This window comes from Crotalus tigris, unplaced genomic scaffold, assembly GCF_016545835.1.
Source record: "Crotalus tigris isolate CLP2741 ecotype Arizona unplaced genomic scaffold, ASM1654583v1 scf7180000018829.1913635, whole genome shotgun sequence".
NCBI lineage: Eukaryota > Metazoa > Chordata > Lepidosauria > Squamata > Viperidae > Crotalus > Crotalus tigris.
In genome coordinates, this window is record NW_024097219.1 from 1846189 (window position 1) to 1872252 (window position 26064).

Below are 26064 nucleotides of genomic sequence, written 5' to 3' on the forward strand. Positions count from 1 at the left end.
CCAGATTTCATAGTAGTCTGACTCTGTCTTCTCTTTAATTGTCATTGTTAGTCTATTTATTTCTGCACATTCCAGTATTTTCCCAATCACCTCTCCCTCTGGGGGGGGGGGCACCCAGTTCAAGTCTAATCTCAACCATAGTAACTCTCACTGGGTAACTTAGGCCAGTCAGTCTCTGTCAGTCTAATCTATCCAAGGATTTTCTCATTGTGTGGATAAAATAAATGGAGATCCTCTTATAAGCTCTCATGCCCTTCAAGGAAAACTAAGATAGAAATCTAACACATAATTAAAAATAAATAGTGTTTTAAACAGAGTCAGCATGGCCACATGCAGTATTAGAAAAGGTATAGAAATGAATTCCCTTTGACAGCAGGGGGTATATTACATTTCTCAGAGCCGCTTTCACCTCCAAACATTTTATGAAACTGCTGAGCCCAATGTTTTTCTACTCTGGCAATTCCTAATTATCTCTTACTTTTATTCTAAATGAGGGCATTGGAGTAACAAATGGTTGGTTGAGGGCTAAGAAACAGATGCTCACTTAAAATAAAAATAAGACATCATTTGAGAATGCTATATGTACCTGGTATTGTTTTACACTAAATCACAATCCAAAATATCTAATTTGTAGGCTGTGATTCAGCCATGAATCCAGGACAAATGCTTCCCCCCCATCTCTGAGGCATCAGCTGCTAATAACCTGGATAACATGAGCACATCATGATATGTGCCAAAGGGAGCTGCCTTTTACGGGTGGAAAATATGGCAATAAAATTCATAGGAAACATGAGAAAACCCTGCTGAATCAGGCTGAAGACTTCTTCAGTTCAGTATTCTGGGTCACCTGGTCTACCAGATGCATTCTGGAAGCCATAGAAAGGAACAAAGAGGTAATCTGCCCAATTGTTACTTCATAATAATTGGTATTTAAATAATGCATTTTTAATTTTTGGAACTGAATACCATTATCAGGATAAATAATAGCCAGCTTATATGTACCTTTGCCTTAATTACTAGGATACTGTTTCCAGGCTAAATGTTTCTTATGTATGTATGCTTGCACTTACACCTGAATGTAAATACTTAATTGCAGGCACTTTTATTATGCTGCTTTGGTCCACGGAATCTAAGAGGCGTACCAAAACCGTAGCTCAAAGGACTGATGTTGTCTCTGCTGGCAAGCTTTGTAGAGGTAGGTAGATTCTATTTGGAGGAGGTGGTCTCAATGATATAGATTCCCATGCCAGGTAGAATTATTAAACAGGATTATCTAAAAGAGTTATGGTTTCTCATACATGTACTGCGGAGCAAATCATCCTTATGTTTCTCAATAATATCTCAAACACATCTCAAATAAATAGATGTGTCAGCTCTGAGTCTAATTTCTTTGCTGTCCTTTCCTTTTCAAACTCTTGTCTTATCAACTTCTGTTCAAACTTAGCCAATCCTTGGAAGCATAAAGCAATAAACCTGCTTGACTTTAAAAGTTTGTTGATAGTTTCAGTACCCAATATTTACTGTTTAACCCTGGTATGTTGATCTTGTCTCCTGTTTCAGGAAACTCTAAATGCAACCTGCCATTTCATTTATACTTATAACAGTTCATTTATACAATAACATGGTTACTGTTTTACAATATACTAGGGGATTAAGGACTCGCTTATCTTCGCATTCCACGAGTGTGTGCTGTAAAATTCTTCAGATTCAAAAGGGAAAAAAGCATTTTGGAGCCTGTGTTGGGTTTCTTGGAGTACCTATTGGCAACTTTTTGAATCAAATATCTGACGTTGCAGCTAGTGATCAACATCACGCCAGGAAAAGAGGCAATTGCATGAAAACTTGCACTCATTTGCAGGTATCACTTGAGTTCATGAGCAGAACAAAGGTTATTAAAGTTTCTTCTTTCAGTTTTAAAATGGGGTTTGTTGTATTTGGGTTCATTTGCTTTTAATATATATTTAATTTATAGGTTGAATAAATAAGTACATAGCTTTATTTAATTCCTTTCCCAACTTGGAACCAATGTCCTGGCTGTGTTCCATCTACACAGTGGCTTTTTGTCCTGTGTAGAGATTTCATAGAAGGACAAGATATATTTTGGGATTCCAATTTTCCTAAGGATGTTACACAACTTGACATGGCCAACAATCTTTCTATAATCAATGAAGCACATATTTACATTTTGGAGGGTATTTTTTTTGTCTTCTAAATTATCCAGGATGCATTCATATGGTTTCTTGTTTCTTAGCTTTTTAAAAACCAGCTTGAACATCTGGCATCACTCATTCCATGTAGGGCTTTAATTTGCATTGGTAGATTATAAGCATTATTTTGCTAGCAAGTAAAAATTAGGATAGTTTAGACCTTCTCGTAAGTCACCTTTCTTTGGTATTTGTATCTAAACAGATTTATCTTATCCATTTACTATTTTTATTCAAATTCTGGGTCTGCCCATGTAAAATACATGACTTTGGGTAGCTAACAATTATGAAAACAAGATAAAAACAATGATAAAAAGTAATAAGTAAGATATATAGCAAGCAACAACAATTAGCACAGCCATATTATAGACAAGAGGTAGGCAACCTTGTCTCTTTTATGACTTATGGACTTCAACTCCCAGAATACCTGAGTCAGCCATGCTGGCTCAGGAATTCTGGGAGTTGAAGTCTACAAGTCATAAAAGAGCCAAGGTTGCCTACCCCTGTTATAGACTCAAGCATATTCTCAGGACCCCAAGCTCGTTAGCAAAACCAGGTCTTCTGGGCCACTCTGTTCTCCACATGTGCTGGCACAGTTTGGTTAGAACTTTTACTAATTCTTCTGTTGCTTGCCATACTTCTGAAGATATCCCATCAATCCATGTAATCTACTAATTTGGTAATGTCTTTCTTGGCTTCGGCTACTCTTCTCTTCTTAGCAACTTCCACCATCTGTTCTGAGATACAGTTTGCTTTCTTCTGTTTCTTTGGCAGTCTCTTTTGACATTCATCTTGAACAATTTTGATTTAATTCCACAATTTTTCTGGTTCTTTGTCAATGAAATTCAGAATTTCTAAGTAATTTCTCCTTTATGTTCTCCTTTGAAAATGGTGAGTATGTGCTCAATATCATATCTTGGAAATTGATTGGATTAGTTCTTTTGCCTTTGCTTGACTTGCATATGAAGAGTTCACGATCCATTCCACTGTCAGCCCTGGCCATGCCTTTTCTGTTCTAATTGAGCTTTTCTACCTTTTGCACCAATAATTTGATTTCTGTGCGCTCTATCTGGTGAAGGCTATGTATATAGTTGGAATTTTGCTTGTGGAGGACAGTGTCAGCAATGACAACATCATTGGGTTTGTAGGAATTGATAAGTCACTCTCTTGTTTCATTTCTGCTTCTTGGGCCCTATAATCAAGCCATGTTTTCCTTGGTATTTCTAAGATTGGCAGTCTAGTCTCCAGCCACCAGCAGCACATCTTCTTGGCACATTGTTTCAATTTCATATTGAACTTGGCTATATAACTTGTCAATTTCATCTTCTGTATTAGTGGTTGGAGCATAAACTTAAATAATTGCCATATTAAAGGGTTGTACATGAAATCTAGTTGATATCATAAAATCATTGATGAAGTGGGCACAAGCAGCACCTGCATTTTCTGCGTCGCATGAGAAAAGTACATCTTCCTTCCCCTGTCCTGACCACTTTCTACAGAGGGACAATCAATAGCATCCTGTCATATTGCGTTACTACCTGGTTTGGAAGCATCACTGTTTTGGATAGGAAGGCAGAGAGTGATGAGGATGGCAGAAAAGATTATTGGTAGTTCACTTCCTTCTATCCATGACATGGCACATTAGCATTGCTTGAGCAGGGTCCACAGGATTGTCTGGGACACTACACATCCTCTTCACAACCTGTTTTCTTTGTTACCTTCTGGGAGGAGGCTTGTGTTATTTGAAGCAGAACATCCAGATTCAGTCACAGTTTTGTTCCATATAGCATCAACCTTGTGAACTCTCAAGTTTTCTCTTTCTGCTATGTATTCAAAATGATTAATATTTATATTTATATATTTAGTATGGGAGTGTATGTGTGTGTGTATGCATATGTATGTATGTATATAGCATATGTATATGTATGTTGTGTATGTGTATGGGTAGATGCATACTTTCTTTTGAAAGCAGGCAACAGAATTTCATTTTAATGTGAGCCAGTGTGCCCATAGTGGAAAATGACAATATCTTATCATTGTCTGCACTGTAATCAAGGACTGTCTTTGCTATATTCTTCCTGATTATAAAACAATGCCATTCTTTCTTCTTTTTTTAATGTTCTGAGTGGTAAAAACAGTATGATGTTCTGACTAAAAATGCCCAATCCCAGTCCATCTCAATTTTCTGATTCCTAAGATGTTAGCCCGCAGTTGTTTCATTTCATTTTTCACTGTATTGAGCTTTTCTACATTCATGCTTCTTACTTCCCATGTTCCCACTGTAACTGCAGCTTTGGATTTTTCCCCTGCATGGCAACATCAAAAATTATCCATCAAAAAGGCTTTATCCTCGGCAGGTCACAAACATTCCATTAGCTCTACAAAGGATTTTCAGCTCTTACTCAATAGTATATTGAATACCACCTGACCCGAGGGGAACCATCATCCAGCACTATATCATTATTTATTCAATATAAAAAATAATATTATTTTATTTATATTTTCTATCCATGTGCTCTTCTTAGTAAAATATAGAAGTGGTTTACCATTAAAGCCGCCATAAAGTTATTTAATTAATTTATTTGATTTCTGTAGCCACCCAGGGTTGTTTGCTGAGATGAAATCAAATAAATATATTAAATTCTGACACGGCAATATGAAATTATGTTTTTGTTGTTGTCCCTAAAGTGATCATCCATCTCCAGGATTTTCCTATATTACTGCTGCCAAAGTTAGGTGCCTGTTTGCTTTAGGTGGGCAGCTGAGATGACTGACCTTCAGTGCCTTGAGTGACCTGCTGAGAATACATGTATTTGTCATAAGCTCCTGCTCTCCTTTGATCATCTCTCCCAGCTCATACCCTGCCACAAGGAGACAGCAGCATAGCAGGGCTTTGGTGGTGAGAGGCGTTATTCTCCTTGCTACATGCGCTGGTATAAAGACATTATCAGGTGCCGTAACCTTCTGTGTCCTCCCGAAGGTGCTTTTCCAAGAGGCAACTGGACTACCTTTGGGACAACCATGACTTGGACGACTGAGAATCTCCATGGACTCCTGTGTCGTCCTCTCAGTCCTGTTCTCAGCAGTTGGTCTCCCATTATTTTTTGGCTTTCTTCCTTCCACCTCCCAACTTCAGTTTAAAGCTCTCCAGATAAGCCTTGCAAGGTGATTTCCAAATACGTTCTTCCTACTTCTCATGCAATACACAGCATAGCCTATTTTGCTAAGAGTCCCATTAGCACCATCTGCTTGGCCAACTACTCAGTTTCAGTACTCTCTATTTTTCTGGACTACTGTATGTTCCTTGATAAGAAAAAAGTGAAGGAAAGGACACTTGGCCTGCAGGGCCTCCATCCTCTTACTCGCTGCTTCTCAGCACCTAGCGGTGTCTTCAAGGATAGATCATTTATTCCCAGGTGGATCTGTTGAAAGGGGTATTTTTCAGTGGGCTTGAATGGTCTTGTGAGACTTTCTCTCTGATCCAGACCTAGAAAGATCTTCTCTTGAAGGGGTCTCCAGCCAACAGATTGCTGCTGCTGTTTGCTTATTTAGTATCCTACTGTATAACTATCACCGAGTTTGTATCTTATGTTTTATGACGATTGTATTTTATGATTATGATGATTTATCACTTGTTGCTTGTATGTACACCGAGAACTTATGCATCAGAGACAAATTCCTTGTGCGTCCAATCACATTTGGCCAATAAAGAATTCTATTCTGTGCTGTACCTCTAAAGGTTCCTTCAAATTTGGTGTTCACACCAGGGTGAAAATGCTCCATTAACTGTTTCTCAAGGGCATAATTCTGCAATGTCATTTTTAACCCACCTCAGACCACCAGAAAGTAGCCTGTCCTCGTCTTCCCTTGCTCTGCTCCAAGTAATGTTCTTTCAGTTCTTTCAGCTCCTTCCAGCACAATCATGTCATGCCAGACACTCTGTCTGGGATGAACTGTTCCAAAGCAAATCTGTCTTGCTCCTTTTAGCCATCCAAGGTTATTGTGGGTGGATTTCCACTTCAGTTTCTGGCCACTGATTTTCATTCACTTTTTGGCAACAAGAGAGCCGGGGCTATTCCCCAAGCTGAAAAGCCATTGCTTCCACTTCTCTTGGCAACCCTTAGTGACAGGAGGAGCATGGGGAGATGGAAGGAGATGGGTCTCTTGGATGCCAGTTCTTCCAAACACTGAAGCCTCAGCAGCATCCTAGATAAATATATACAGGTAGTCCTCAGTGTACGACCAGAATTGAGCCCAAAATTTATGTTGCTGAGTTTTGCCCCATTTTACGACTTTTCTTGCCACATTTGTTCAGTGAATCGCTGCAGTGGTTAAATTAGTGACACGGTCGTTAAGTGAATCTGGCTTCTCCATTGACTTTGCTTGCCAGAAGGTTGCAAAAGGGATCACACGATCCCAGGAGACTGCAACAGTCATAAATGTGAGTCAGTTGTCAAGCATCTGAATGTAAAACACCTGACCTATAACAGTTGTAAGTGTGAAAAATGGTCATAAATCACTTTTTCCATTGCCGTTGTAACTTTGAACGGTCACTAAGTGAACTGTTGTTAAGTTGAGGACTACCGGTGCTACCTGTACAATGTCCCCCTGCAGCTTTGGCCCTGCAGCATCTAAATCCCAAGGAACGGGCAGCTTCACTTCAGCATTGCCAACTGGACAGCTGCCATTGGCACCCTTGCAATGAAGCCGTTGCAGTGTCGCTGATGCAGGCCGTCAGCAGAAATTGCAACGTGTACCGCAGCTTTCCTGTGAGACTGCCAGCTGCAGAGTGGCTTCCATCCCCCTTTCCTCTCCCTGTGGGAACAGAAGCAGGCAGAGGTAAGCAACTCTTCAGCTGTTGTTCTGTGGCAGGAAGTGGCTCTTTTTGATACAGACCTCCAACTTCTGCTTCTTTTCTCTCTCAGCTTTGCCTGCCATCCAGGGGTATCAAGATAAAGAGGGTGGGAGAAGTTTGAGGAGAATGGCTCCTTAGCTTCCATTTCTCAGTCTCACAGTGATTACTCTGGAGAACTGATAGCGGAAGGCCTGCTTCTCTGCTTCTTCCCATGGCAATAAAATAAGTGGGGAGCAAAGGGAGGAATGGGTCTCTTCCTTCCCCCATCCCTTTTGTTCTGGGAGAGGAAGGAGCAGCAGATATTCCTACAGAGCAAACACTGCCAGGGATCAGGGAACTGACAGCAGAAAAACCTATGGAGCTCCTGCTATCAAAACTAGTAATTACATCTCTATATCTCTCCACCCCACATTTCTGGTGCAGACTTCCTATATATTTTGGGGTCAAGACAGAGAGGAATTGAAGGTATACATCAATCCTTTTGAAACGGCTATACATTTCTGCTAGCTCCCACAAAGGACTAACAGGAAAAGATGTCTGTGGTTTTGAATCAACCAATCAAGAACATTCAAGTCCACGAGTCATAAAAGAGCCAAGGTTGACTACCCCTGGACTATAAACTATATTTTAGAACTGCTAGCACGAAAGTACAGAATCTCCAACTACTGTTGCTTGTTGCTTCTCCTTTGAGACAGAAGCAGGCATCCTTCCCTTTGGATGACCCGCAGACTCCTCTTCTTCAGTTCCTGGACATGGGCAGCTGTTGTTTCTGAAACATTAATAGTGGGGCTCAGAAGTCTGTTATCAAAGTCCCAAGTATAGGAAGTTTGCTTGACAGATGTGAGCCTTTTGTGTCTCACTGCTCCATCTCATCTGTCTGGCTTTATCTTCTCAGAAATTGCTTTTTTTCCCCTCCCCAAGCACCTCTTGCATCTGATTCAAAAATTCCTCACCTCTCCCAAATCCTGAAAGTTAGGTTATTTGGTGTCTAGCCTCTTCACTTTCTCTTCCAAGAAAGCTCTCTATCTGCAGATACAGTTCTTGTGTTGTGTTCAGGGAAGAAAACAGATACAGCAAATCCCTGTAAATCACGAGAGCTGTCCTATCCATCTTGCTGATCATCTGATGAACAACCAAGAACAATAATAAAGTATTCCCCTGTCATATTCCTATTTTTTTTCCCTTTTGTTTGTTTATTTAGTGAGATTGATCTCTGGGCAGCCATCTTCTTCATGGAGTATGTCCCTGAAAATGGCTCAACTAGATCAATAGGAAGCAAGGCTCTAATTACACACAATGGGCAATCAGCAGCACTCAGGAAGCAGCAGCCATCAGTCAGCCAGTAGTCTCTTTCTCTCCTTAGCTCTTCCCTCTGTATCTTTTCTCTGTCTAGTTCAGGGGTTCTCAACCTTGGCAACTTTAAGACTTGTGGACTTCAACTCCCAGAATTCCTCAGCTGAGGAATTCTGGGAGTTGAAGTCCACAAGTCTTAAAGTTGCCAAGGTTGAGAACCCCTGCTCTAGTTGAATTCCTCTGCTAAATCTGCTTGGTCAATCATTGAGCTTCAAATGCTTTACAATTTATAAGGATTCCTTTGCTAGACTTATGTTTAAATCACATATTTGAAACAGACCTTTTTTTTTTTCTAAGCAGATATTCGTTAACCACCATTCTTACTCAGTCTTGGATCTCAGAATGGCACCGTTATGCTTTCTCTATTTTTTCATCTTTTTCTCATCTGTCCACTCTCATGTCACAACAGAATGATTTCCCCCTGAAGTGTATTAATTCAGAATGTCCATAATTTTCCCTACATTCATCTCTGAGTCGCTCATTATCCCCCTTCACTGGAGTGTAGCCTGCAGTTATCACAGCCTATCCTTTTCTACTTTATACTTTCTCACACATATTTTAGCCCTCTCATTCAAAACACTGTACTACATGACCAGGCTACATTTTCATTTAGATTTGTTATTTCCTTCATCATATTTTTTTCTCAGAACCATAACACATTTTTTTATTCATTCTTATGGCCTTTGCCTTTTGTTCCTCTTATAACTCACAATCTTCTATATGCCTGGTCATCACCAGGGGTATTGAACACCATTACCTATAGTCAACTGAGACTTTTATGTAACACTTTTTATCAATGTAGAAAAGATGTAAATTAGATTAACAGCCTTATCACATCCCTGCTCCGTGCAGCATTTCCTGCCAACAGGAAGGATCGTTTTGATCTGTTCTGAAATATTTTGGCTAGTATGCCACAGTACAACCAAAGCTGAGTTTACCCCAGCAAGCTCATGCAATAATACTATGCAAGTGAAGCTAGAGAATACCTTGCAAGTTGCAAGTCATTTGGAACAAAAGTGACATAAAGTGATTAAAATAGAGCTGGGCTTGCATGAATAAAGAAAATATTGCCTCTCTTTCACTGGTTCAGAAGTACATGTAGTATACTGACAATACTTTCAAGATACCCACTTTCTGCCAACAAAACTATTCTATTCCCTTAATAATTCATCTGTGTAAGAAATAGAATTTAATTCTGTACAATAAGAATAGAATTAGTTCAGTCATCAAGGAAAAAGCTGTTTGGAGTTGAATTCGACTCTTTGCTTCAAGAAAAGGGGCCAATAGTTTTCTTGACGATAATTGTAAGGACCCACCTCAGCTAACCACCCAAGAAAGCAGAACTCTTGAAACAGGCATTGTCCCAAAGGGAAACTTTTATTAGGGGTTAGTGACAGTAGGGAAGTCAAGGCATGATCTGGGGACAATCCCGCTTAAACGGTATAATTAAACCAGCAATATTCCTCCTCCCACCAGAGCCGTAATGTCCATTTGAAATCCTGCCAATCCACAGGGGGCAGCGATGTTTGGATAACTGGCACAGCTGGTGCGCATCTCAAGGTCTTCTCCAGTTTCCTTTCTCTGTAACCATCTCCCTGATAAGGGAGACACATTCCTTTGTCAAATGGATAGAGGTGGAAGGAGAAAGGCAGAAAGCGAAAATTATCCCAAGCGAAAGTAAATATTCCCTCTCCCCCCCAACTAAATGGCAGGCCCCAAAGCAAAGCATAAGAATATATATGGGAGATAAGGAGATAATAAGGATTTGGGGACCTGACAATAATACAAAGATGGTTTGTCATTGCCTTCTTGAGTTACTAGTCAGAAATACAGCCTTTGGATTTCCTGATACTCTCCATCCAAACACTAATAAGATCCTTTCTAGTTAACGTTTTTAAAAGAGATCAGAAAATCTCAGTTACGTAATGTCATTTGTTATGTTATTAGGGAAAATGCAGAAGAGTCCATTGGCCAAGGTCAGATTATGGCTTTGGTTTTATGAAAAACACAAAAGTATTACAGCTGAAGTGGGCAGAAAAGAGTCTGGAGTTTATGATTTGCTGTGGCTCAATAAGTGTTCTTCACTTGATGATTGTTTAACAGCTAAAAAAAATAACATTTTTTTGTCTTCAGCAAATAGGATTGGTGAAATGGAAAACACTTGCTCTAACTAGGAATGGACTTGATTTAAAGGACTGTGTGATTAGGTAAGTCTAATTCCAAGAATAGGTTGTCCAGATGTATTCTGTTGATGGAACTTTGGTTTGTATTAAAAAAGAACATCTGAAGAATCTGAAGTCTTTCCAAGACTGCTGTTTTTCCAACAGAAATCCAAGATTGTTTTATAAACAATTGTAAAACTAAGGCAATACCTGATATATAGGACAGTGGTGGCAAACCTATGGCATGGGTGCCAGAGGCGGCACTCAGAGCCCTCTCTGTGGGCATGCGCGCCGTCGCCCCAGTCCTAGGCCTTCAGCTGGGTTTTATAAAACCTTTTCGCTTTAGGCCTCCACCACCATGTACAAAAAAAAATTCAATCAATCAATTTCAACTTCTCGTGGGAAAAAAAAAGATCTTGCGAAGTTGGAATTGATTGATTGAACTTTTTAGTCCCACCCAGTCTGCTGTTACCACCACAGCCACACCCACCCAATGGGCCACACCCACCCAGCACCCGATGATGCATAAGTGGGTTTTGGGTTGCAGTTTGGGCACTCGGTCTCTAAAAGGTTCGCCATCACTGATATAGGACATGGATAATTCCAGCAAAATGAATAACCAATTTCTTCTGTCTTCAGTGAATCTTATTTCATAGCTAAGATGAAGGTATGACATTCAAAGATACAAAGCTGAATTAGAAACTATGAAGTTGTCCCAAAGGCGCTTTTCAAAAGGCAACTGGACTTTCTTGGTATTTTCCTTGAAAATATTTCACTTCTCATCCAAGAAACTTCTTCAGTTCTGGGACAACCATGACTTGTATAATTGAGGATCTCCATAGACAAACTCTGAAGTTGATCTGAAGAGCATGCATGATTCGTAATGTACTTAAATCTCCAAACAATTTAGGAGAGAGAGATGCCATTCCAACAAATACTTTCCAAGTATTTTCATAAATCATGCTTGCAACCGTTCATCTTATGAATGCATCCACAATAGGATCTTTGAGGAGGTCCTTTTATATTCATGGAATTTTGCTCAAGGGAAGATGGAGTGGACAAGATAGAACAAAACAGTTCCAGAAACAATCACTCTTGAAGGAAATAGACAATAGCATGTTCTAATTTCTTTCTGCAGATGTATGTTTTATATAGTGCATATCTTCACGGTTTTATAATTTTCTTTATGCACCTGTTCATTGCTGCTATGTAGACACAAAAACACAGGGATTAGACCAGGGGTCCCCAACCCCGGTCTGTGGACCAGTACTGGGCCACGGCATGCCAGCAACCAGGCCACACAAAAAGCAAAGCCCCATCTGCAAGATGCAGGCAGCACACAAAACCACACACTCTCTGGTCCATGGAAAAACCTCTCTCCACGGAACTGGTCCCTGGTGCCCAAAAGGTTGGGGATCTCTGGATTAGACGGCAATTGTCAGAAAAAGAGTAAAGATTCCATAAAAGTGCTGATACCCAGGATAAAGCAGGTTGTTATTACAAAGGAGAATCTAAAGATACAATTTTAAGCAGCATCAGGGAAAGCAAACAAACGGACAGCTACAAATTAGGTTAAAAAGAAAGGAGAAAAAGAATGTAAACCCTCAAAAAGGAGAGAGAGAGAGAGAGAGAGAGAGAGAGAGAGAGAGAGAGAGAGAGAGAGAGACTATTCAAATGAAACCAGAGTTTTAGCAATCATGCAGAAAAAAAAGAAATGAGCACAAAATGTAAAACTGTTCCTAATTTTAGAGCATCTGGCTTCTACTATAGCTTGGCAGGGCATGAGCCTGAAAACAGATACAAGGAAAAGACAGATCTCTAGCACGTTAATTATAGTTCTAATCTTAAATTAAATCAAATAAAAACCAAATACCTAGTTGAAAGTCTAATTGGAGGGGCTATCAGATTAGAGGCTCTATACCAGTGATGGCGAACCTATGGCATACGTGCCAGAGGTGGCACTCAGAGCTCTCTCTGTGGGCATGTGTGCCATAGCCCCAGCCCCGCCTCCCCCTGTGGCCCCCTCCTCACAGCAGCCCCCTCCAAAGGAGAGTCACCCCCGGGCGCGCCTGTGCAGAGCAGCACAGCCAAGGACATGGCTGCCAGGCAACAGGGACAAGACTCCACCCTCGTTCCCCATCATGCTGAGATGCTGCAGGGCGCAGGCGGACGGTGTGGCAGCCATGGTGCGCAGGCTGCCTGGGTGATCTGCAGTGGGCCGTGGAGGCGGTGGGTGGCCCTGAGAGTGGGGTGGGGGCGGGGCAGATGGGTCAGAGGTGGAGTGAGTGGGGTGGGGGACGGAGCAGGGGTGGGCGGGGTGGTTTTGGGGCACTCGGTCTCTAAAAGGTTCGCCATCACTGCTCTATACTAGGCTGTTGGTACAAGATACATACAAGATACTCTAGCACAGTGGTTCTCAACCTGTGGGTCGGGACCCCATTTGGGGTCGAATGACCATTTCACGGGGGTCGCCAAACAATGCAGTCCGCCATTCCCCCCCCCCTTTTCCTTAGCTGTGCTACTCCCTTTTATTCTATTGGCTTTTGAAAGCCAACAGAATAGACTCTCTTGAATAGAGTCTAATTCTATTGGCTTTCAAAAGCCAATAGGAATTGTCCAGGCTGTCTCTGCCCTGCTGAGCCCGCCAAAAGCCTGAGTCTGCAAACGGTGCTACACCAGTTGAGTAGTCCTTGACTTAACGACCGGTTGAGTAGTCCTCGACTTACAACCGGTTGGGGGTCGCGGCATTAAAAAGATTGAGAACCACTGCTCTAGCAGGAATGTCCACAGGGGTGTGGTTAAAAAAATAAAAAACCTTGACTAACAAACATGCAATGCTTTCATTAACTATTGTGGATGCCACCTTGACATTTTTGACCATACCTTGTGGACACCTCTGGATGCCAGATTCAGTATTTTGAAGCTGTTCTTAAAGAAGAAATGTTAGTAAAAGCTGACAGACCCCGAGGAACCATTGCCACTTGGAGCAGACAATCCTGGTTAGTGAATACTTTGGAAGCAGCCAAGTCCTTGTTCTCAGGAAGAACCCTCATACCTCAGGTTATTCCCCAATTCCAGATTTGATTAATTTTTTCCCCAGCTTGTATTGGAAACTAGAATACAAAACTGATATTAGAGCTAGGCTGCTCTGCCTTTGCTTTTTACTCTTAGACCTGTGGTCAAATAAATCTTGTACATCGGAATCACATCTAGTCCTGATGGAACATTATTTAAAACAAAACAGTAATAGAAAGTAATTCATACTCCCAGATTTAATTAAATAGAAAGATGAAATTTCCTTCTTAGCAACATAGAGTAGTTTTATTAAATCAAAGTAATCTCACACTTGAGAAACTCTTTCTTTCATTAATGTTTTTACAATATGTACATTTAAGAAATCACATTTTAAAAAAATTCAAAAACGACCACAATTGAAATGATAAAATTATAAACAACATTACTAATTGTGCAATACACAGAAATTTAAATATTGGGATTCCCTGTAATAGATCTGCAACCTTGTTCCTGTAATGTCTGTGCAAGCGTGGTTGCAGCATACTTTTCTATTTTTAACCTTACTCTCTGACTTAAAATATTGCTTGAGGCTTAGTCATTTAAATCCATATAGAATATTCTCAACCATTTTCTTAAAAAAATAATTTCAGATGACCAGAATGAATTTTGAAAGAAGGATCAAGTGAAAGGAAATAGTAAAAGAAAGACAAAATGCATAGACATGCGTGTTGAAGAGGTCTGAAGTGGCATACGATGTTCTGCTAGAAATTCCAAGGGGGAAAAAAAACTAAGACAGCAGATATACTAGCCAGGGGTAGGCAACCTTGGCTCTTTTATGATTCGTGGACTTCAACTCCCAGAATTCCTGAGTCAGCATAGCTGGGAGTTGAAGTCCATGAGTCATAAAAGAGCCAAGGTTGCCTACCCATATACTAGACTGTGAAGAGCAGTCTCTTAGAGGCATTAACAAGTGGAGAGGGTGGCCAAGGGTAAAAGGCAGTCACCAAAGCATTCAGACACACAGAAAGTTTGTGCAGGGTGGCTGCTCTTTATAACTGAAAGGCAGGGTGGTTGATGTTCACATTCTTAGAGTGCATTGACCGGAGATTTTTCAGCACCTATTGATGTATTCACGCCATCTTCTTCTGTACCACAGCAATGACGAGTCAGTACTTAACAATTAACACAGTAAGAATAGTTTCCGTATTGCCAGTAGAACACAATACTACTGTGAGGTACCACAAGTGAACGATGAAATGGAATTACCTGTCCCAAAACAAGACAGCAGCTGCACAAGTACAGCACGAGGCTGGAAATAACTGTGGGGAGACGAAAGATTTGCACTCTGGACAGGGGTCAAGAGAAGACTAGAAACTTTAATCCCAGCATTAAGCAGGACTGAGAGAGGCCTGCTCAGGAGAGCATCGTGAAGGCACAAGTGCAGCTCTGGGTGGGCCCAGGGCTCCAAGTCATGGAAGACCACATACGAGATTCCATATGGAAAGCAGGTCAGGACTTTGGGTCAGGTTACATGAACTCCAGGGCACCTGTCTTTGGATCTCCCAACATGTTTTGTTTTTACTGTGCTCTTGGCCAAAGGGCAAATTAATTGGTCCTCCAAAGCTGCATTTGTCCCTTAATCAATTGCAAGCCTAACAGCAGTCTGGGAACTGCTAGTTTGAATGAGGAAGTTGTGCAAGTGAACATGATTAACTTCAGCAATGTTGCTCCAAAAATTAAAGACTTCTAACTGCTTTGCAAAGCAGATGAAGATTTCAAAAGATCTGATCTGAAACCACCCACTTCAAGATAGCTTGGCTCTTTGCTCAAGCTTCTAGGCTAGGGAATATGCATTTGCTATCATGAGTACAGTTGGCAATTTGCAAATCAACCAGGACTAAAAGTAATGGGATCATTTCTTTTCTGGAAAGGAAAGAGGACAATGTGCTACAAGAAAGGGAAGGAGAAAGAAGAAGAAGAAAAAAAGTGGGCTTAGTTTTCCATGAAGGCTGGGAAGAGGTCGTACTCTGTTTGGTTATATCAATCCCTATTGGAGTTTCACAACAGAAATAAAGCTAGAAACCAGTGTAATGCCACTAGTATTGGAACTATACTGGATATTCTAAAATTTGTTATTCTCATTAAGCCAAGTTCCCAAGGTAAAAATCAGAGATTGTCATCCAAGAAAAATTGATGGTTGCTGCCTAAACGATAGACGTATCTGCAAATTCAAAGGGAAACGTAAAATTTGCCATCATTTCTACAGTGCCTTGGGATTACACACCAACTCAACAGCTTACAATAGTGGAGGGTTGGCTAAGAGAGAAGAAGAGATGTGCAGAGACAGAACCCTCCAGTTGTCCTTGCAGATCAGATACACCAGCAATGGCAGCTCTCTCGTTTTCCCTGCCACACTTAGCATCTTCCATCATCGTATCCAGCGGAAGGCCGGTGCAGGCTCTTCACTATGATGAAGCGGTGATGATGGGCTAGAGAGGGAAGTGCAGAGAGAAACACCAGAAGGACCCTTTGCCCAACCATTAAGAATGTACATATGCTTTATACATACATTCACATTTACAGTAATATAAATATATTAAAAAAAAAAACACCAGGAGATGAGCAAGTCAAAAATTGGGGTCAGGGCCAGCCCTGGGATATTCCGTATTCACTCCTGCCATCATCGCTCTCTCATCATGGAAGAGGAGTAGCAAGCAAGACGGCTCTCTTGCAGTACACTGAAGGTTTCTGCAGAAGAGGTTCCTCTTCTGCCTGGTCTACGAACACTTCCCCTCTGGGGTGGGAATCTGCTGCCATCCTGAAACAACAAGTTGCACACACACACACACACACGCTGGTGGTGGGCATGTGTTTGACTGTGAGCGAGTGCCTTCTTTTCTGGATCAGCTCATAAGCGAGTTGGTTCCTCTTCACTTTCACTGCAATTCCCGCAACAGTCCTGGAGAATGGAGGGAGGGAGGGAAAGGGGAAACAGAGAGCACACAGCAAGCATAGAGTGAGTCCAGTTATTCAACAAGCAGGTGGCCACAGGATTTTATTCCCACTCCCCACAGAGAAACGCCATTACTCAGAAATATGCTTTTTGGCCCAGCCCCATTTAAAGCAAGGCTGCCAAAAGTATTGCTTTTAGAATACAAGTAACACTCTCCGGAAGCCAAAACTCATTGGACCTTCCATTACATTTCTTTCCGGCCACTCTGTGCATTTCCCATGGACCGGTAACGCTTTACTTATGGATTAGGGAAAACGTAAATGCCATTAGCGGCCATGAACAAAACAAATATCACTTTGTATTAGTGAGCCCAGCCCAAAGATCGGAATGTAACTCAGCTCAGTAAAATTGCAGCTGGAAGATGTGCCACACAGAACCATGAACCACTTATTCCCTCGGACTAAGGCAATTAACCCAGGAACCTAAGTGCGGAAAGTTGCAAGGATCCAAAATGTTAGCAAGATCTTAGAAAGCCCTCAGGACCTTTGGTACGAGTTGAAAGAAGAAAAAAACCCTTTCATTTCCTAGTAATGGGACTACATAGATATGGGAGCCATAATAAATTGAGTTCCCCCTCCAAATCCATACCAAACAATCAAGATAAAGCATTCTTGGTGTTTTGCAGGAAGTAGAATTAGTGACTTGAGGGATTATTGATGCAGAGAAGCAGCATTTCCGGAAGGGCGGGGGGGGGGGGAGGGGGGGTAGGAAGGAACGGAAAGGGTTAGAGTCCACATTCCTTTCCCTTGTCTTGTCATGCCTGCAGTGGAGTCTGGAACAGCTGGGAGAGAAGAGGTTCCTCACCTCTGGAAAAAAAAAAGCAAACTTGCTGTGAGAGGCCCAACCAGGGATCCCTGCTCCGCCAATCAAACAGAGCCACTGGAGCAGGCTACTGAGTTTTACTGCAAAGCAGCAACTTCCCACAGAAACGTCGAGGCCAATTCAAAAGTGCCCTTGTTTACTACATGCAAAGTAAAATAAATAATTAAAAGAAAGGACACGGCATTGTTCTTAAACTACATGGTAGCTGTGGGTGCTGTGGAAAATGCTCTATTTTTAAATCGTGAAGCCAGGCGGGAGAGAAGGAACAACCTTGGGAGAAAACAATGGGACAATGGGACTTTCAAGTGTCCCGAGCTCTCCTGCTTCTGTCAGCTTGGAGTTTTCCCAACGGGACGCAGAAATTCTGGCCCAGTATGGACAATAGGCCTTTGAGAAGGCACAGCGTTGTGTCTCATTTCTTAAGAGGCACTTCAGCAGCCTCAGACTCATCATCCTTTGAAGATAGGGCTATAAAACATGATGCTGCTGGCTGGGCCAGGAGGTTTGTTCCTTGCAAAGAGGGACTTCCTTACTTCTACGCTACTGTCTCAGGAAGAGCTTTAAAAGCATTTGGTTGTGGACATACCCACACATTCAGGAGCAAATGGAAAGCTTACATTAAATCAGGGGTTCTCAACCTTGGCAACTTTAAGACTTGTGGACTTCAACTCCCAGAATTCCTCAGCCAGCAAAGCAAAGCTGGCTGAGGAATTCTGGGAGTTGAAGTCCACAAGTCTTAAAGTTGCCAAGGTTGAGAACCCCTGCATTAAATGGACCTTCGTGGAAATGACTTCACAAGTGATTACCATCATAGCACAGAACAGATGGTAGGCTTTAAAACTCATTCCTCCATACAGACCGCTACTTCAGGAAGGAAACTGAGATAACTACAAAGTGGTACACGTGACCTTAACACAGAATTACTGTATTTGAGATGCAAAACTCTGGATGACCAGAAAACCTCCATTAAGAATTGCTATTAGCAGCCAACTAGTTGTGGTCCAGATTTTTTTAATTCAGCTATGATAGCCTTACTGCATTTAGGCTCCTGATCAGTTACTGGGAAGTCATCACTCACCCAAGATTTGATTTTCGATGAAGAAAACAGATCTAATATACATCCCAGAGATCTGACCAATAGAAAATGGATAAGTATTTGACCTTCCTCTGTCTACCAAGTAGAACTGGGAGGAAAAACAGGAATGTGTGGGAATGCTAAATGTCTAGTCAGATGAACCATTCAACAGTCTGCTAATTTTGATACATGAGGTGACAGTGATCCCCCTTATGACTTGCTGCCCAATTGTTTCAAATTCTAAAGCAACATGGAACACCTTTGGGTGTTGATGCTGGACCAACTCAGATTACTTTGTCTTGGTAATTTAACAAACCCATCAAGTTTGCTCAGTTAGGAGGAGGGGTGGGCAATTAATTTTCCCAAGGGGTCACATGAGAAACTGGGACTGTTGTGCAGGGCCAAACCAATAGGACTGTGAAGATGCATAAGACGTGCATGCACACACATATGTAAACGGGAGAAAAATAGCAACCGCCTTCAAAATAAAAAAATGCAGTTGTATTGTGTGCATGGCATACACATATTTACATTTGATTTCTACTTTCTGGACACAGAGAGCCAAAGGACCGGATGTGGCCTGAGGACCGTAAAATGTCCAAGTCCAGTTAGGAGTAACCCAGAGTTTCATGTCAATCAGCAACTAGTGCCACTGAATATGTGATACAACAGAGCACCTCTTGATTTAGTAATCTGATGGATGGAATTGATACTCTAAAGGAAGAAGAGTTATACGAAGTAAGCTATAGCTCACAAAAGTGCATGTCTTTTAATAAAATTGGTTAGCTTAAAAAGGTGCTGTTAAAAGCCCTTTGATCTATGTTTGTTTGATGGTCTGACAGCATAATGGCTTATGCTGGATGTGTTATTAATATGGACTTTACCCTAAACAGCAAATGGATCAAAATGGCCACTTGAAGGTGTTTAGGAAATGTTCTGTCTCATTTAGAGAGTATCAAAGCCTGCTTGTATGGAAAGAAAATAGAAATGAGAAAATAGCTTATTCCTATCATTCCTAAATTTGACCTTCCCTTCACGGCAGAATTAGATCATTCTTGTTAGATGAAAAAATGTTCACCCTGACTGAGACTCCATTACTAAACTGAATTAATAATGGGTTAAATTAATATAACTTACTATATTAACTGGCAACTACTTCTCTGCTTTCTTGGAATCCTTTGAGCTTAAGGAGGTGAGCAGAGAATCTACAGCAGTGAAGCCTACTACATGTTTGTCTAACCATCGCCGCTCCTTGCTAATCAAATAAGCAGAAAGGATTAATATCATGGGAAATGAAGAAGATTATGAAAGGTTGCAGGAGGCAATAAATAAAAGCTTTTCTCCCGTGATCTTGTACAGGATTGTGATGTGGCCCACCTTATTCAACGTCTACATGAAACTATGGGGAAGAAATTGCATGGAATTCTGGGATGAGATATCACCCACCTGCTGATGGAATTTAGCTCTATCACCCTCGGGCAACCAGTATGAAGGAAACAGCTCATATCCTTCAATCCTGCTTGGGCTCGATAAGAAGGAGCAAGTTTGTAAAGTCCAGTTCTGCTGCTGAAGAGGAAGTCTGGTTCAGAGAGTTCTTGTTTTGAAAGAGGTTGCAACCCTCCGAAAGAGCAAACTCATAACTTTGGCAAGACGTGTTTGCACAATTACATTTAATGTTCCAGCTGTGACCTTTACTGGGTCGGTATAATTTGGCATGATTATTTATGCTCTTTAACGCAACATGTGAAAAGCATCCAGAAACTTATATAAAAGGTGGCATGCAGGCTTTTGTCTGTTACTTAATATTAATATTAGCACTCTATTATACCAATATTGAAACATCTGCATAATTGCTCAATGTTTTCTGTCCGTTCATCTTTAAAGTAGCCTTAAAAACTTATAAAATGACTATTTAAAGGGCACCCTGCTTCTTTATAAATTTGTTTGGTTATCTGTATATACAGAAGATGCCTGAGATGACCTAATTTGCAAATATTGTTTATTAGATACATGTCAAAGAGTTTTCTTCTTGCTGCCCCCTAAAATATTAAATGGTTTTAAGGGATGCAATTGATTCTAGCTCAATTTCAGGAACAAAAATTAAGAGATATATCTTTTCAATCCTATTTGCTAAAGTGCTCTTAGCAGTTTCATTTTATGGTTAAGAAATAGCGGTATCCCTTTGGTGTAATAATCTGACAATATTTTTGTGATTTAATTGGCTTTTAGTTGTTGTACATTGCCTTAAAATGCTTTCAACTGAAAGGCATGATAAAAATACCTCAAAATCAGACAATTAAAAGGAACATGACTGTTAGTTACCAACCCATATCAAACAAGCCTAGAATAATTGTACTTTGCTGCAAGTCATACTTAACTTCATTCCAGGTTTACAAACTGAAACCTGTTGCTTACTTAACAGATTTCTGAGGTTTATTCAGAAAATAAGTTGCTTTGGATATTAAGGACTCAAACCTTAAGGATCTTGCCAATCAACTAAATTTTAGCTGATGTTTCCTAGTTTGGGTAATGAAATGTCTGCAAGGAAACAACCAGGCTCAGAGAGCACCAAGGACCCCTCATTTCAACCCTGAGCTACAAATATTCTCCTCTATCAGTAAATTAACTATGCCCTAGAGATGCTCCAATAGAGGAGGTGGTGGGAAAGCTGAGATGAACAACCATCTAATGGTAAGAGCCATTCCGAACAAATGTGTCTCAAGGGAGATCTCATCAGGCAGTACCACTCAACCCTGCCAGATGAATTACCTGTCGGCTGAAGAGACGCTGGAGTAGGCCCTTTTTGGGCAGGGGAGGCTGCTGCCCTTTCCAGTCCAGGTCAGGAGGTATGATGCCATCTGGACCAAATACATTCAACTCCTTGAAACATTCCGTATCTATCATCTACAAAATAATAATAAAAATTTCAGAACTTACTATAGTACTGCCCACTTGTTTCTCAGAGCAGCATCCGAAATCAGCTACCAGTGCCAGTTTTTGCGGCAAAAGCAGATAACCCATTTTTTTAAATAAAAAGTTCTGCTTTCAGAAGCACCATTTCCCAGAAGAACACCTACCTCATTTTGCCAGGGAATAGAGACACTTCCCGTTGCAAATTTATGATAGAAGTCATGGTCCGTTGGTTCTAACTCTACCCCTTTGACTGTGGAAAACTGCTCAATATCCAGGACATCTTTGCAATAAATAGCTTGGGGCTAGAAGGAATAGATGGAAAAAGGGTATTTAAAACAACAAACAATATTATAAGAGCACAAAACTTGACTACACCACACATACATTTTCAACTCACATCAGGTTTAAATGGTGGGTCCAGCATCCCAGCTTCCAGCCGCTTGAAATTCAGATTTTTAAACAGAGGATGATCTTTCACTTCTTGTGCACCAGACCCTCGACAGCCCAACCGTTCCAAGGGCTCTTTGCACAAGAGCTAAAATGCAGAACAAGAAGTTCAAACACAAGACTCTATACAGTTATGCAGCTTCCATTAAAAGGGGAAAAAAATTAATCCAAATTTAAACTGTTAAAAACTACTTTACGGGGCAAAAAATACTGACATAAAACTTAAAGTATTCTTTGCGGACTGTTTTTTGTCCTGCTTTTTGCTAATCCCAAAATTCATGTTATATTTTGGCTGATTAGAAATCAGTGTCAGGCTGGCAAAATTACTTTTTATCTTTTACATCCTTACCGTTATTTACCATAAAATAAAAAATGGCCCCCAACATAGTAATTTATTAAATGTTTATAAGCCTTTAAAAAAAACCCATGATTTACAACAATATCACAAATATGTGATAAGACAAAATAAAATTTAACTGAAAAAAAACACCTTTAAAAAAAACAAGACACAAAACCAGATGGGGGGAATTAAAGAAGGCCAATCAACATATACCTAAAATGCAAGAATGTTTGGCTTTGATTTATCAAGAGCCCTTGTTGAGCACGCCCATTTTGGAAAGTTTAGAATGTATGTTTTAGCACCTTGAATCTAGCTCATTGGCAACCAGGGATACGTACAGATAAAGCACCCCAATGAGGAACTCAACCATTCCATTCTGCATTAGTTAAAGCCCCCAGGGGGACCTCCTCCCCTAATGCATGAATCATGGTGACCAAACTCTGCCTGTCTGAGGCCGGCATAGCTGGAGTATCATCTTCAGTTGATGAAAGTGAATCTTTTGCCTGCTTTATTTTTCTAGTCTTTTAGGCCTCTTTATGGATCATAACAGAAGTTTATACAGGTAGTTCTTATTTAGCAGCCACCATGGGATGGGCGACTTAGTTGTTAACCGAAGCAATTGGTAAATAAAATGGCCTGTGCTTATGAACTTACTAGTTTTCTTTGCTTTACAAACCTGTGTCATAAATATGAGAACTGGTAGTTTTTATCATTGTCGCATGTTTTAGTGAATGGGATGAGGCAGTCATTTTTTTCCTAACATTTTGGCTCACTATTTGATAGCTAACAGCCTTTCCAGGCTTCCTCATACACTGCAATTACACTTAAGAGACAAAAATTAAGACCAAAATTAAGATACCTAATGAATCTGGCTCAGAAAGGTTTCATTAATTTAATTAATATCACAAGGTGGTATTAAACTCTCATGGTGAGGGACCTGTAGATTTCTGATACGTATTTTCCTCTGATTTGAGAAAGGTGTGCACGCGAGTGAGGGAAACTGAGGCCCACAGTGGGAGCTTGATTTCACCTTCTATTGTCCTTCTTCCATGCCCCTCTCTTGTTAGTCAAAAATGTGCAGAAAGGATATTTGAAACAATGGCTATTTATTTACTAGTTAGTAAACTGGGAAATCAAGTTTATTCTTAAACAAAGGAAAGTTTCAGAATAAACATCTATACGAGTTTACACAAGGATACAAAAAATTTAAAGCATGATTTAATTGCTTTCTGACAGGTAGATGTCAGGTAGGATTAGTTTGTATACAGATATGTTGAGATGTGCAGCAGCACAATTGCAGGAAGATTGTGTTACATACTGATCTAAATACAGGTTTGCATTTAACTTTAATATATAATATGGTTTGTTTTGCTTCAACCTATGCAGGTAGTACATTGCCTCTGTGATCTATAAACCATCTTTAATGGTTTAGAATCTACTAAACAATAATCCATGGTTTAGTCAGTGGTAAAAACACAGACACTGATCATTGATAATGAACTGAAATTCTTGCACTTAACTGGCTATCAAACTACATTAAAAGTATTTTTGTTCCTGTTTTTTATTTTTAACAATTTAACACATACAATTAAAAAAAATCTTTGATTTTTGTTTTGGCTGAACCCATTCTGGAGTAAGCCAAAACAGCAAATTCGGTTTTAATTATATTATAGTTTCCACCCTTGAAAAGGAAAGGGGTTTTGTTGTAAATTCTAATTGCCTGATGGTCAAAGAGGCAGCACACATACCATGGAACACAGTGAGCGGGAGGCAGGTGAGAACTTCTCAGAATACTCTTCCTGGACTTCCTTCACCAGACGTTCCACTTCTTCACGCTTGATCTTCTTCCTGCGCTGCTGGAATGGAGACTGACCCTCAATCATCTCATACAGCAGGCATCCTAAGGCCCACCAGTCTGGGCTGAATGTGTACCGTTCATTCTTCACAACTTCAGGAGCTGCAAAAAGAACCATTTCAACCACATCTTTACACAGTCTTTACTGATCTTAGGGAAATGTCACATGCAAAACACCAGGGCCACACATTAACTTTCAATTAAACTGATTTATTGCTCACGCCTATGCGCAGGAATCTACTCAACTAATAGATAGCATTTTTTTGGCGCTAGATAAGGGCTAATGGAATTCAAGAAGGGTTGAATTTAGCCTGTTTCTGACAACGTAGAGACTCTAGGCTGATTCCTCTTTTGACGTTGTCCCTGGGCTATGGCCACTCCTCCTACAGGAAAGCTCCAAAACTCAGTGGTGTAGTAGTGTTTTTACATGCATTTGTTTGTTTATTTATGCCCTTATCTTATAACCAACTCTTGGCAACTCCCAACAAGTACCTCCTACCAACACCCCAGTTTTGGTACTAGACAGGGCTATAAAAGCCCGAAATCTTGAAGAGCCATTGCTGGTCAATATACAGAACACCAAATTTAATATATCAGCAGTCCAGTTCAATGTAAGACAATCTTCTTAATGGCTCCAATGCACTCTGACCCAAAATACTGTATTTTCCCAGCTTCATATTTACTGTAGGGTGGGCGGTAATAGTGCAAGATGGATACTTGCAAGGAAGAAGCAGAAGTAGTAAAGGATGCATTTTCTATTTCCCCTTACTTGGGATTCAGAGATGTAACACCAAATGCAAGAAGGAGCCATCTCTTTCTGTATCCTATTGTAATTACAGGCTCCAACCTTTCTATACTGTTTGCACAGCATTGTCACAAAACTGCTGATTTCTTCTCTTCCATCAATATCCAGAAGATGAATGCAAGCCAATTTGTACTGTTTATTCCAACTACAATTATATTTCTAGTCTGCAATCCTTGGATGGTTTGGGACATAGAATGTGCAAATAGTAGTTGACAGCAAATGAAATTCTGCTTGTTTGAGTTACTCTGATTCAGTGTATCTGGATTTGGGCACTGATGTTTCAGGAAGGAATGCTGCTACACTTCTACACAATCCTGCAGCTGAACATTTAGAAACCCTCCACAGTCCAATGTTTGAAATGAAGATTTATTTCTGGGTAATCTGAAAACACCTTCCCAAGTAGCCGCCTCAGCTTTTTCAACAGGCCTACCTACAGATCTGCAGAAACGTGAGGGATTTATTTCTTTCACTGGTACTGTAATATTTCTGTTGGCCCCACAAAACAAACAATACTGGGAGTCCAAAGGTAACCCTGAAGGAGAAATATTTGGATCAAGCAAGTTATTGTCAAAATAGAAGCAAATGGAGCGACAAATGCATTTCCTTATTCAGCCCTGGAGATCTAGCATATGTGACCGCTTTCTACCAGTTATTCAAACTTAAGCTCAGATGCCCTTCAGGATGACATTCACCTGTTTTGCCCTGTTAAGTTGTGACAAAATATTCTGTCCTTGCTCTGATGGGCTTCACGATTTCCATAGTTTCCAGTCAACACCCCAGAGCCCTTCTTGGATACTCACCCATGTAGCCAACGGTTCCAACCCGACCTTTTATTGTCTGTTCTTCCGGAACATGAACAGCTAGTCCCAGGTCAGAAATGCGGATATGACCTTGTTAGGGAAAAAGGAGACACAAGAATGCCTTGTTTACAGATTTCCCTCGCTTGCTATAAAAAGGGAGTAGCATCAACTTGCCCATGGAGGGGATCAATCGGTCTGTGAAAAACATTTACTCACCATGGTCATCCAGGAGAATATTCTCTGGCTTCAAGTCCCTGAAGAGGAACACAGTAAGAATAACATCATCAAGATGTTCACACAACATATTTATCTATATCTTGGGTAAAGGGAATATTGATCAGGCAGGTTTAGTTTCTTTAGATTTCACCAGTACATATTTTCACTTCCTTCAGGAGGAAATGCATC

The 26064-nt window shown here is 40.6% G+C and overlaps 1 protein-coding gene and 1 long non-coding RNA gene across 3 annotated transcripts in view; one reads left to right on the forward strand and one right to left on the reverse strand.

The window, feature by feature from the left end:
* Positions 1 to 6961: 6961 nt before the first annotated feature.
* Positions 6962 to 19937, forward strand: LOC120314051. The gene is made up of 3 exons (XR_005558328.1): positions 6962 to 7043; positions 10546 to 10619; positions 19057 to 19937. It is a non-coding gene; the product is annotated as an uncharacterized LOC120314051 (long non-coding RNA).
* The window catches only part of GRK6 (G protein-coupled receptor kinase 6), a 31433-nt gene continuing 19241 nt past the window's right edge, over positions 13873 to 26064 (reverse strand). Inside the window, exons 10-17 of one of the 2 annotated variants that reach the window (XM_039356692.1) lie at positions 25876 to 25913; positions 25660 to 25749; positions 23948 to 24156; positions 21810 to 21947; positions 21577 to 21714; positions 21269 to 21403; positions 19946 to 20065; positions 13873 to 16548 (exon numbers count right to left, since the gene is read on the reverse strand). In XM_039356692.1, coding sequence (XP_039212626.1) covers positions 16498 to 16548; positions 19946 to 20065; positions 21269 to 21403; positions 21577 to 21714; positions 21810 to 21947; positions 23948 to 24156; positions 25660 to 25749; positions 25876 to 25913 — 919 coding nt within the window. In that variant the 3' untranslated portion in view covers positions 13873 to 16497. The remainder of the gene's footprint in view (positions 16549 to 19945; positions 20066 to 21268; positions 21404 to 21576; positions 21715 to 21809; positions 21948 to 23947; positions 24157 to 25659; positions 25750 to 25875; positions 25914 to 26064) is intronic. The other variant, XM_039356693.1, reaches the window with a different exon arrangement.